This window comes from Callorhinus ursinus, unplaced genomic scaffold (genome assembly GCF_003265705.2).
Source record: "Callorhinus ursinus isolate GAN/ISIS: 27379988/994484 unplaced genomic scaffold, GSC_fseal_2.0 scaffold45, whole genome shotgun sequence".
In the NCBI taxonomy this organism is placed as follows: domain Eukaryota; kingdom Metazoa; phylum Chordata; class Mammalia; order Carnivora; family Otariidae; genus Callorhinus; species Callorhinus ursinus.
In genome coordinates, this window is record NW_027397107.1 from 9,487,252 (window position 1) to 9,500,846 (window position 13,595).

Sequence of the window (13,595 nt, forward strand, 5' to 3'; positions counted from 1 at the left end):
CTTGATGTTAATACTTTGCTAAGGGCAAAAGGCAATTCTAGTCTGACTCCCGCCCCCACCCCCAATCCTGTTTAAGTCTACTTTTACATATAAGAATTTCTTTGGAAACTTCCTTTATCTCTAAACCCTCCAAGATTGTTGGCAATCATCCCCCAAGCGTATGGTCCACCGATATACATCTGAAGGGTCTCATGACTAAGGTTTTATTAGACGGTAATAAATGACCTTTTCCCAAAAATAGCTAGCCCTCTCAAGGTCCTGGAAACCTTGTTTCCAAAATTCCTTGGAGACTTACACTCTCCCTAAACCCCTCCCAACTTGAAAGTCTATAAGGGGCCACTCCTCATGACCCCAGTGCAGCTCATTCTGCCCACGGGTTCTGTCCCCGTGCTTTAATAAAATCACCTTTTTTTAAAAAAAAATGAGGAATGTAATTTTACTTTCAACTCACTGATTATATACTCAACTGGCAGCTTTAAAAAAAATAATTTTAGAATACATGAAGACCGGAATTAAACCATCTTCAACATTTTTCCAGGATTGTTTGCTAACTGGCTTGTTTTTACATATGAGTTTTAAACATATCTGTCACAGGTAGTACAAAAAATAACTACTTGTAACTATAAAGCCTCTCAAGTAAACTCCCAACATAACATCACTGCTTTTTCCTTCTCTTGTAAGAATCATTACTGTGAACTCAAACTCGCTGGGACACAGTGGATGCTATTTTCATGCTGTCTTTCTTTGTAAATGTCTTCCCTATTGCTCCAGGTTTCCAAAGTAACAACTGTGCATCTTCTTCTCCGGTTAGCAAAGAATCATCCTGCATATTCCAAGAGAAAGAACAGACTGTAGCAGCATGCCCTCCACGAAGGCTGGTCACATGGATCAATCCTGATATAGTGCAGCTCATCAAGTGAATAATTCCTGTGTTTGTTCCTCCAACAACAACAATTTGTCCATTTTTTTCATGATATAGGCCACCAATTAAATAGTCCAAAATACCTTCTTTCAGATTAACTACTTCTCTGACATCCTGGATGTTCAAACATGTAATTGGTTCATCAGTATCCAGATGATTAAGATCCCACCAACAAAATCCTTCACCATGTGTCATGCAGGAGATCTGTTTATAATCCTTCCCAGACCAACCAATACAGCTTACTGATGAAACGGAGTTACAGGTTGTAACCAGTGCATCTTCTTCATTATCAACACTAATATCGAATACATTTACCAGGCCATCAGTTGAACCCGAGACTACCATGTTAGGATTGTTGGGATGGAAGCACACTTGAGTGACATCATCACTATGAGTCTCTGAATATGCTCCAAGTGGGTCTTTAGTAGTAGACAAATCCTGAGAATTAATTCTTGCATCCCAAAATACCAACAATGCATCATCATCCACTTTTTCTGTACCAGCACAAATGACATGATCATTACAGTTGATATCAAAACTAATAAAACTATTGGAAGGGTAACCCTTGAACGCTGGACAGGTTTTTCACTGGCTAATCGAGCATCCCAACACTTTACAGTGCCATCGGTATATGAGGAATATACACTGTCACAAGAATTTGCAATTTTAACTCTGTTAAGAAGTCCAGGATATCCACTAAATTCTCGTAGTATGTTTAACCTTTCTTTATCATATATTCTGATTGATCCATTAGAACATAAAACAGCAACCAAGTTTTCTTTTTCTGCTCGTATAGCTTTTGATGTATCTATACCAAGCAAGTAAGCAGGCTCTTTAGTTTCTGAGGAACGTTTAACAATGTTCAGATTAGCAAACTGTTCCTCAATCTTCTCCATGTCAGGAGTAGCATCCAAGCGTCGTAAAAATCTCAACTGCAAGCCCACAACACGCGCGGGAAGAAACGCAAGCTCAGTCTCGGTGCGCTGCTGACGACCAATAAAATCACCTTTTCGCACCAAAGATGTCTCAAGAATTCTTTCTTGGCTGTCATCTACGAACCCTAATCCCGAATTTCCCACATCAAATATGACTCTTGATGTGTGCACACTGCTGTGACTCACTGGTCAGGGGACAGTCCTGAATGGAAGAAAACCTGATACTTACCTCCACCTGTGACATCTCCAAAGATGTCTTGGGGCTCTCAGTACCTAACCTCCTTTGGTAGTCTGACACAGCGCAATAAAACTTAGAGCAGAACCTTTGTGAATACCAATATTGCTTATTCCAGTGTGCAGGAGAGTAAACCTCCAAATCAAGGGCTCATGGCTCCGAGGACGCCAGTCAAAAGAGGCAGCTCCTCTCTTTCAGCTCGCTGAAGAGAGGTGGCACCGAGCCCTGGGGAGGGGTGTGGTGGAGGGGTCCCTCTCTGGGCCCTTTGCAACATCCAAGAGCAGAATCATCTTTCTCAATAGGCAGAAGACATGAACAGACATTTCTGCAAAGAAGACATCCAAATGGCCAACAGACACATGAAAAAGTGCTCAACATCGCTCGGCATCAGGGAAATCCAAATCAAAACCTCAATGAGATCCCACCTCACACCAGTCAGAATGGCTAAAATTAACAAGTCAGGGAACGACAGATGTGGAAAGAATCATCTTTCTCTCCAAACTGGGAAGTCCACATCATCTCCTCCTAACCAGACTCCCCACCTCTAGCCCTTAATGTCTCCAGTTCAAATCTGCCCTCAGAGGTCAATCTTCTCATTCACCACTCCCATCAGAAGACAGCTCTGGCAAAATCCCCAACCTTGATAGAAAGCAGGGTAAGTTGCAAGGAGCTTCACTTTAAAGAATCCCCCACCCCGTCCTGCTTCAACTACCCCACACCTCCTCCATCGTTCCCATGCTCCCTGTTGTGTCACCTCCAAATTCTTATATTGAAACCCTTATCCTCAGCGTGATGGTGTGAGGAGGTGGGGCCTTTGGGATCAAGTCATGAATGTGGAGCCCTCCTGAACAAGATGAGAGTGCTTTCTTCCCGGGTCTGCTCTCTGTCCTGTAAGGATATAACCAGAAGCCAGCAGTTTACAACTCAGAAGAGGGCCTTCACCAGAACCCAACCGTGCTGGCATTCTGATCTTAAACTTCCAATCTCCAGCACCGGGAGAAATAAATTCCCACTGTTTATAAGCCCCCTAGTCTCTGTTATTTTTGTTATCGCAGCCCAAGCTGAGGAAGATAGCCCCACAGTCCACATCCAACCTTATTTGAGGGATGAGGGGCTCATTAACTTCCAAACAATTTCCTAATTCTTATCTTCAAAATATCCCTTAAAACAGAGGTTATGATGAGGGAATAGAAGGCAAGCTGAGGACAAAGCAGAAGCTGACACCCCACAACCACCCCAGCAACCAAGTGACATTCCTCATGCACTCCTGGCTGCCCTAAAGGAAAAACAAATAGTTAACTTATAGAGATCACAATCCTGCAAGACTCCGTTTACAAATGTCTTAGCAATTTACAAAAACAAAGCATTTCTATCAGCGTCCTAGCTTCCAGAAGGAAATGTAGATACAATTAAATGTCCTTATAACCCGTTGACAGATACTGGAAGCGGGGCAGAGTGCAATGTTCCTCCAGGAAGTTCCCAACTATCTTCATGTTAATGCCTTGCTAGAGGGAAAACAACCTTAACTTGACAATGGCAAGGCCTCCCATAACCTGTGAATCTTCTTTAACATATGAAAGATCTTTCTAGAAACCTCCCTTTTTCCTTACCTCCCCCAATCCCATGGTATATAATCAGCCACCCCTCACAACCCCGGGGCAGCAGCTCTTTCTGCCCACAGGTCCCGTCGCCGTGCTTTAATAAACCCCCTATTTGTACCAAAGACATCTCAGGAATTCCTTCTTGGTCGTCGGCTCTGGACCTCACCTCACCGATATTCCAAAACCACATCAGTTAGAAATACAAATGCGGGACACCTGGGTGGCTCAGTGGGTTAGACATCCGACTCTTGATTTTGGCTCAGGCCATGATCTCAAATTTGTGAGATCAAGCCCCAAGTCAGGCTCCATGCTGGGCGTGGAGCGTACTTAAGATTCTCTCTCTCTCTCTCTCCTCTGCCCTTTCTCCCTCCTCCTACCCTCTCTCTCTAAAAAAATTAAAAATCAGGGGGTTTGGTGGGGACTTGAGAAAGTAAAGGCTACAGGTCCCACCTAACAGAATTGCTTCCATTCATCTTCAGAGGGATGGATTCATTCAGGGATGCAGACCCAAATTGCCAACCCTTGTAATTTTTCAAAAGAATCTGGAAATCTGGATCTTAATGTGAAATTCCTAATAGAAGAAAACACTATTCAGGTCAAACAAAATAAATCTAAGATCAGACTTTACCCCTGACCCACCTATTTAACATCAAACTTTTCTTTTTATGGCACCATCATCAAAAAGTTCAACTGGAGAAAGTGATTTTAGAGAGGATTAAGGTCCTAAATTCATCAGTAAAGACCCCAGTCACTGCTGCAGAGATAGGAACACTCCCAAGAGGAAAGGTCATTTTAAAGATTTTTTTTTTTATTTATTTATTTGTCAGAAAGAGAGAGAGCACAAGCAGGGGGAGCGGCAGAGGGAGAAGCTCAGCTTCCTGCTGAGCAAGGAGCCCAATGCAGGACTTGATCCCAGGACCCTGGGATCATTACCTGAGTCAAAAGCACACAGTTAACCAACTGAGCCACCCGGGTGCCCCAGAAAGGCCATTTTAAACTAATGGGAAGGAGAAACATTGGAGCAAAACCACGTATGAACTCTGCTTCTGACGTCTCACATACTTCCATTTCAAATGATTGATATGATAACTTTTGATCCCAAAACACAGATTGCTTTCTCAGCCAAAAATATTTGGAATTTGATAAGGCTGCTAGGTAAGACAGCACTTCGGGATGGCAGCCTTACATGTAGTGTGAGCAGTGGGATTGGGTTGTATCTGCTGCACTTCGATTGGACCTCACTTTGCTACAAGGGAATTACTTGTGGCCTTCACAGATCTGGATAACTCACTCCCTACACCTATGTTCATAAAGCCAAAATTCCAACATGTTCTGATCCAGAGATTTGTCACCTGAGCACCCAAACAAGTGACTGAATTTTTCCTGACTCTACCATTTACAAGCTGTATGATCTTAAAGAAGTTTAAAATTCTCTGTGCCTTGGTTTCACTGTCTATAGAATGAGTATAATAATAGTACATAGCCCCATTAAATTGTCGCAAGCATTAAAAAAGCTAAAATACTTTCAGTGCTTAGTACAGAGCTCTGCTCATTAAAAAAAAAAAAAATTCTGTGGAAGGGTTAGTTGGTGGTGGTTTTGGTTTTGTTGTTGTCATCACTACTGTTTGAAAGCAAATACACAATGGCTTTCATCATCATCATGATGAGCTGACATTCTGAAACATGCATTTCTGTGCAGTTCAGAGGGTACACCATAATAAAATCATCAGCGCAAATGGAAACACACACTCACAGTCTAGTGAGAAGAACACTGAATGTCAAAAGATCTTTTGGCACTCAGTTCTGCCTTGTGTTGCCTGCAATTGCATCATAGATCACTCAGAACCACCTTGAATATTCCATCAAAGCCATCCTGCACTCACTTAGCAGGTGCCCACACTCTGCCCAAACCAGTAGAGATCCTATAAAAGAATAAAAAGCAGGAGATGAAACAATGATGAAATGCCACTGTATTCCCATCATACTGACAAAAATTAGAAAGGTGGGTAACACCTAGCGCTGGCAAAGGTGTGATGACTGAGTGACTCTCATGCACCGATGATGAGATCAGCCATTCCGGAAAACAGACGAGGAGAGTTTCGTACACCTGTGAACATGCATGACCCACAGAGCGATTGCAACCTTAAATTGTGTGCCCTTGGTCAACCCACTCTTGTCCCAGTGCTGCTGAGTTTGTCCTTACCCTATAACCCAGCAATCCCATTCCTGGGTCTATATCTCAGAGAAAGAATCACACAGACCCTAAGGGACATGTCCCACCCTTAAGATTCTCACAGATCCTTGTCCATTGAGATAAGGAAGCTCATCATGGCATTGCAGAAGCAAGGAGGTAAAAGCAAAGTCTGTGTCTATCACCAGGGGATTCAACACATAAAATGTGGCAAATGCATATTAAGGAATTGCCTGGAGCATTTAGAAACACCCAACTAGATGTATATGTAGCAACATGGATAGAGCTTAAAAACAGTGAGGGAAAAATTTGAGAAAGAAAATAAGACATTTTGGCATAATACTATTTTATGTGCATCAGCAATATGAACAAAATTATGTAAATTAACAAAGCACCACTACATATTTTGCAAGGTTAAAAACATGTTTAAGCATATTTCAAACCCATAAAGGTGAGCATCTCTGGAAGATGATAGGAGTTGGGAATGGGGTAAGTGGGGAAAGTAAAGGAATACACGCAAAGGACGTCGTAAGGGCCAGTGGCAGTAATGGGCTGCTAACTGGGGAATAGGATTAACTCAAGCCTCTGCACCTGAGAACCATCAACAATCCCCTAGACCAGACACGAGATAGGGACCAGTCCCTGGAATAGCAGACAAGGCTGTCAACAAATTCAAACTGATCAATAACATAAAACAATATACAAGTAAGTGCTGAGTTTGTTCTACAGACAACTGCTTTCCAAGTGGGGGGAAGGGGGTTTAGAACAGAGAGAACACAAGGCAGGAGAGTATCTCAGAGTATCCTTGAAGATCCTTCGAGCGTCTTTGAAGACCAAGTAAAATCTGCACCATTAAATAATCAGATAAATAATCATGATGGTAATAATAATAGTACTTTTTGAGCCCCTACTCGACAGCACCAAGCACTTCATACACATTGAGTATGTGTATGGCCTCCTACACATTACAGGCCTCTCACCAACATTACAAAGGTAAAAATTGTTCTTTCCATTTTTCAGAGGAGAAAATTGAGGCTCAGAGATATGAATAGGGAACTTTCCATAAGTCCCACAGGAAGTATGCAGAGAAGGCAAGATGTGCACTTTTAAATCTCTGCAACCAAAGCCAGGCTTTGTATTATACACATATGTGTACAACACTGAAGGAGATGGACGACACATGAATCAAAACCCAAAGGCTAAGTTTCAGTGTCAGTGGAGAAGAGAACTTGGACTAGTGCCAAAGAGGAGGGATGGGACCTGTCAGACATGATCTTCTAAAGCGATGTCTCCAAATTTCTCTGATCCTATACCTCTCTCAGTTTTCAAAACTTGAGTATGCCCTCCAATACATCACTTGTTTATTTTCTGCATGTCTGAATTTATTAATATATTATGAACTTTATAAGGCAAATACAAAAAGTAAAAATTTTAAAGAGATAAGAGAGAAATCCAATTCAAAATTCTATTATTTTCTGCTTGCACTCCGATGGATTGTCTTACAAACACTGATCCAGATGCCTCCAACCCAGATCCTGCCCTCTGAGACTCGCCATGTTCCCTTCCTTCAAAAGCTGGGGGCGATCTCTGATATGCCAATGAACTCCATGCCAGTTGAAATCAGGAGCCGGGACTTCAGAAGTCGGTGTCTCTGACCTCTGTCTGGTCCTGCCCTTCCCTCCTCTGGGGCCCCCTCTTGGACTGAATCCCACCTCGGCCCTGCAAAGACCCCACACTGTTCCCGAGGCCAGGGGACAGAGGCGTGCTGGCAGAAGTCAGACCACATCCTACCGTTGCCGTGGAAACGTGGAAGTCAGGGATTGTTTTCTTCCAGTGGCAACGATGTAAACAGTAACAAAACAGACTTGCCAGTCCCGAGGCCCCATCTCTAAAGGGCATAGCCTACCCTTGATGGACAGGCAGTAGGAATGGCGGCCCATTTGTTCCTCTCATATCATATTAGCAATGCCTGGATTAAGTTTGATAATCCTGACGCTATCCTATAGCAGGTGGATTTGTTTATTGGGAGTCCTGTCCTGACCACAAAGGAATTTGAAACAGAGTAGCTTCCCACTATTCTGGAACTCCCATGAAATACGCCTGCCATGAGGCTGAGGAGACACCAAATGGCCAGAATGGGACCTTGGCTTCCAATCACTTCTCCCACATGTGAGTCATGGGGGACGGACAGGCACGGTTGTAGGGAAGTCCTTGACCTCAGAACGCACTGAAGCTTCGTGAGCTGGAGTGCTGAAATCAAGTTGTTGGCAGAGCTGTGCTCGCTCCAAAGACTCTAGGGGAGGATGTTCCCATGCCTCCTCAAAGCTGCTGGTAGCCCCAGGAGTCCCACGGCAGGGAGCAGCCCAACCCCCATCTCTGACTCCTCCTCCACACTGCGGTCTTCCCTCCGTGTCCGTGCCTGTGTCCAAGTCTCTCTCTTCTCATAGGGACACCAGTCCTGCTGGACTATGGCCCACTTGACTCCAGAATGACCTCACCTTAACTAATTATATCTGCAGCAACCCTATTTTTAAATAGGGTCACATGCTGAGACACTGGAGAGAGGGAGGTTAGGGCCTCAATGGATGTTTTCGAGGAGACACGATTCAACCCCCAACAGTAGTTGAGTTACTTTGGCAAACTTTCATCAGCCTCTCTGAGCCTCAGCTGCAGGAAACAGGGCTGTGACCTGATGTGAAGCTCGGGCGAGATCCCCAGGGAATGTTCAGTGCACACTAGTTGCCTCCTCTCTCCATGACTTCCTGCCTTCCCCCTTGACCTCTTTCCGACTTTGGGGAAAGTTTTGCCCCTATTCAGAAACCAATTGTCTGCCTGCTGAATCACGAATCTAGCCACAGTCATAATGCAATCAGAGCCCAAACGGAAAAGAGGAAGGGAATGGGTCAGGGATGTGAATCTTGCCTGGGAATATCCCGATGGGGTTGGTGTGCACAGCATTAAAAACCATAAGGTTCAGAGGACAATTTGGCAATATTTCAATTACAAGTTAAAAATGTCTATGTTCTTTGGACAGTAATTCTACTTCTAGATGTTTATCCTAAACATCTGGGTCTATGTGACAAATGATGCCTGAAAAGGATATTCATTCCAGCATTGTTTACTAAAGCAACAGATTGAAACAGCCTACGCTTCATGGCACATCCATGTAATGAAATACTATGTAGTCATTAAAAATAATGAGGCAGCTCTTTGTATGCTGATATGGAATGATCTCCCAGATACAATTTTAAGTGAAAAAACAATGGTCAGGAAAGGAAGAATGAACAAGTGGGGCACAGAGGATTTTTAGGCAATGAAAATACTCTGTGTGATCCTATAACAATGGATCTATGTCATCACACATTTGTCTGAACCCATAGAATGTACAACACCAAGAGTGAACCATATGAACTACAGACTTTGGGTGTTTATGACATGTCATTGTAGGCTCATCAATCATAACAAATGTACCCCCTCGGGGCACGTGAGTGGCTCAGTCAGATAAGTGTCCAACTCTTGGTTTTGCCTCAGGTCATGATCTCAGGGTCATGAGATCGAGCCCCACATCAGGCTTTCCACTCAGCTCAGAGTCTGCTGGGAATTCTTTCCCCTCTTCCTCTCTCTCTTCCTCTGCCCCTCCCCGCCTCAAATAATTAAATAAATAAAAGCTTTTAAAAAATCAAATATAGCCCTCTCGTGGTAGGTGTTGGTCCTGGGGGAGGCTGTGTATGTGTGGGGGTAGGCACAGGGAGTATAAATGGAAATCTCTGTACCTTCCTCTCAATTTTGTTGTGAACCTAAAACTACTCTGAAACATAAAGTCTATTTAAAAATGAATAAATGAATAAATAAATGAGTCTAGAAAAAGCAAGATCAGAATAATGTTCCTTTATAACTCTCATGGTGGGAAGGAGAGAAACGGCATACACACATATATACGTGTATAAGTGTAATATTTCCAGAAGGATATATGAAAAAGTAGTAACAGTGGTTGCCTCAAAAACAGAAATTGGGCCACTGGGGCAGAAGACAAAAGGAGACATACTTTCCACTGTTTTTTCTCTGTGCCTTTCAAATTACATACCGTAGAAACAAATTACAAAAAAAAAAAAAATCAAAATGTTAAATAATAGTAATAGGATTCAAAGGCTTGTGACCAGTTGGCTCCACTTAGACTAATGAGGAGCTCAAGGGAAGGTTCCCATCTGGTGCAGAGAAGGAAGCATGTCCAGAGCTGATGGTGTGTAGCCAGGCAGAGATCTCTTCATTTGGGGCTCAGATGCTAACCACAGCTGGGAACACGGAAGCAGAAGCTGGCCCTAAAAAAAGGAATGATAAAAGCTATTTAGGTAGTTGTTGGTGTTGCCATATGCACTGAGAGCAAAAGTGAGGCTCCAGGAAGGAACAGGGGAGACATAGAGGACTGCAGGCCTAGCTTGCATGGGGGTCACATGGGAATAGTGGGGACCTGAGGAAGACGGTTAAGGCTCTGGGGCACGGGGGCCCAGTCAGCCCCCATAAGCCCATATACCTTAGCACGTGCTGGAGAGAGAGCACATCCACCAACAAGGCCAGCAAGATCGGAAGGCCAGGGAGTGGACAACGGTCTATGCTCATGCAACGTCTCATTCCTTCAACTTCTTGCTAGGTGACTGGCTAATTTGGTAAACTAATCAAGACACATTATCAGGCATTATTTCATGAATACCTCATGGGGGCACAGAGGATGTTTCCTCTTGAATCAGCTTGACATTGCAGTATTAATAGCTGTCAATTGTCTAATTTGTTCATCCTTCCCAGGGGCAATTGCATTTTAACTGGCACTTCAGACACTCAGAGGAATGTGGGTCTATGGGAAGTTATTTCAAGACTGTGGCAGGATGAAAGAAGAGAGCAATTTGGGACAGGAGGCCTTCTCTTGTAACCTTCAAGCCCCATGACAAAGGGGGATGAGCCGATGCACCCACCTTTCATCCCGGGTCATCCCTGGAATAAGACTGGGGACCACTTTCAGGAGACAAAAGCCACTTAGAGTGGAGCTTGCCAGGGCCTGCTGTCTGCTCCAGGGCGAAACAAAGCTCCCTGGACACTCGGTGTCACCTAAGTGGCTCACAAAACACAATGGACCTGGGGTCTGTCACTCAGAAATATTCCACTGGCATAATTTAGCTGCCACAATATGTCAGATCTATAAAGAAATAATTGCTGGATCCCGAGACAATCAATGCTCAGCACAAGGCATTACAAGGACCCAGGAACATCTCTTTCTTCCCCCTACTGTGAAACTACGAGAACTTGTCCAACTGAAAGAACTATTAATTACTTTTCAAGGACAAAGCCTCTTCCTTTGTGTTGCCACAGACAATGAAGAACTCAGCCTGTCTAGCCCACCCTCAAAGATAAAGGCGGTCAGGACAATTTACCATGATCATCCACCATTCCCTAGGACTTACCAACTCCCCTAATGAGTGGCTTCTTCTAGTATGCAAGGTGCGCAAACCCCGTGCACCTCTCAATTGCCCTGGTGCAATTATTGTATTGATTTGATGCGGCATTAGCTCCATGTTTAAGGTGGTTTATGTTTTTTAATTTGCAATTCAATCAAATGACGCCTCTTTGCTAAGATGGCTGACACTTGTTTATGTACTGCAGCAAGCAATGAAGGCAACTTTTATTTAGCAATCATAAAACATGCAGGATGGGGAGCTTAAAATTTCAAGCAACTCAATTTCTTGCCTGGCTCTTCAGCCTAGGAAAAAAACCAAAGGACATACCCATCCATTGTAAAAATGGTCCCAGTAATAATTGGTGCTTTACAGTGATGATCTAATGAGGTCACCAAGCAAACAACACCAGAAGCATAATGTTATGGAATGAATGTCTGTGTCCCCCAAAATTCTTGTCTTGAAGCCCTAACCCCCAAAGTGATGGTATTTGGAGGTGGGGCCTTTGGGAGGTGATTAGGATCAGATGAGGTCACAAGGATCGGACCTTCATGATGGGATTAGTGTCCTTATAAGAAGAGGAAGAGAGATTTCTCCCTCCGCACATACACACCAAGGAAAGGCCATAGTAGCACACAGTAAGAAGGTGGCTGTCTACAAGCCCTCTCCAGAACCGAATCTGCTAACGCCTTGACCATGAATGTCCCAGCCTCCAGGACTGTGAGAAAATAAATATTGAAGCTGCCCAGTCTTTGGTATTTGGTTCTATCAGCCCAAAGAGACTAACACAGATAATAACTAGAAGAGCAGCAAGAATAATTGGTGTTTTTGTTGCATCTTCCTTCCTGGATGATCTCCAAGCACTCGACCCACTCGATTTCTTTCCAACCTCTGAAATGGATGCACTATCTCTCCTTTTGCTATTGCATTCTGGTTAAACATCGATCTCAGGATCCTTCTTCCTCCAATAACAGGCAAGATGGTAGTTGACAAGAGTTGAAGTCTCAGGAGGGCATCCCAGAATCAGAGCACTATCAGCAATCACTGATCACTTCCTCTGAAAACTCAGAAATATCTCAGGCTGCCCCATCCCCAGCTCTTTAAATACAGTGTACCCAGCAACTCACCACATGATGACTGGCACATAAATAGCAGCTGCAGAAAATAGTGCCTGGTTTTTGAATTATCCCAACATTTAACAACCCAGTAAAGGAGGATGAGCCTGCAACAGACATGGAGGAGAGAAGGGTAGAAGACAAGAGTGTCATGGAAGGTAAAGGTTTCAAGGACATGCATTGCTGCTAAGAGGTAATGAAAGAGGACCACAGGGAAAGTGGACAGAATGATTTCCAACATCAGGGAGCACTCAAGTGACCTCGGTGATCACTGTTTTGGTGGAGTGACAGAGATGGAAGCCCGCATGAGGTGTCCAGAGGAATGAAGAGTTCTCAGTGTGCAGATGGATGCTCCCCTGCTCTGCACACCCCAGAGACCCAGGCTGTGATTACATATGAAAGATCCTTCACTTTAAGTACCTCCTCTTAGCAGTATTCCAAATGGTGCTTCTTCTGCTATAATGCTCATCTCTTTAGGATTAATAGTATTCACAGTATACCATTTATTAAACTGGTAACCTAGACACTGATTTACATTAAAATGAGCGTTACGTTATGGGTGTGGGTTTGGCGTTAACTGCTCCCGCCCCTCTCTCAGGTATTGATGAAATTCCACCAGCAGTAACTTCAGGAGCTTCTCCTTGCTGGCCCTCTGGTCTGGCTTTACTACCGCTTTGTAGCCTCTTGGCTTCATCATCCCTACTCCATCTCTTTGCCTCATGCAAGTCCGAGATCACTGCTGAGCCATGACAATCTGTGATGGACCAGCCACTTGCTCATACCAGAGTCAGACCAGCATTTACTGAGGGTTCTGTTTCTATATTGCTCCCAACATCTAATAACAGTAGGGCTTTGCTCTGTCTTGTCCCATGCAAATGCTGAAGCAACCAAAGGTGGAGGCTCTTGCCAACACCCTCCAGAAAAGCCTTTGGAAGAGTCCTACAGATACCATCTCTAGCTATGGTGAGTGGGTAGTTCAGACTTCCCTGGTGTTAGTGGGGAAAAGAAGTCTTGAGTGCTATTGTTACCTGGAAGCTCTTCCCCCATTATTCTAAAATCCTTGAGACACTGGGTGGTAGGAACTTGCTCTTTCAAATAAGCTTTCTTGCTATAGTCTCCATTGCTCTAGGACAGTGTGGAAGGGGCATAGGT

General features: G+C 43.9%; 1 protein-coding gene across 1 annotated transcript; it reads right to left on the reverse strand.

Annotated features, from left to right (window-relative positions):
- Positions 1-655: 655 nt before the first annotated feature.
- On the reverse strand, positions 656-1,889 carry LOC112840006 (WD repeat-containing protein 89-like). Its single transcript, XM_025893193.2, is given in 2 exon segments — positions 656-1,494; positions 1,497-1,889. Coding segments are annotated over 2 exon segments (1,161 nt in total). The 5' UTR covers positions 1,819-1,889.
- Between the last annotated feature and the right edge of the window lie 11,706 nt (positions 1,890-13,595).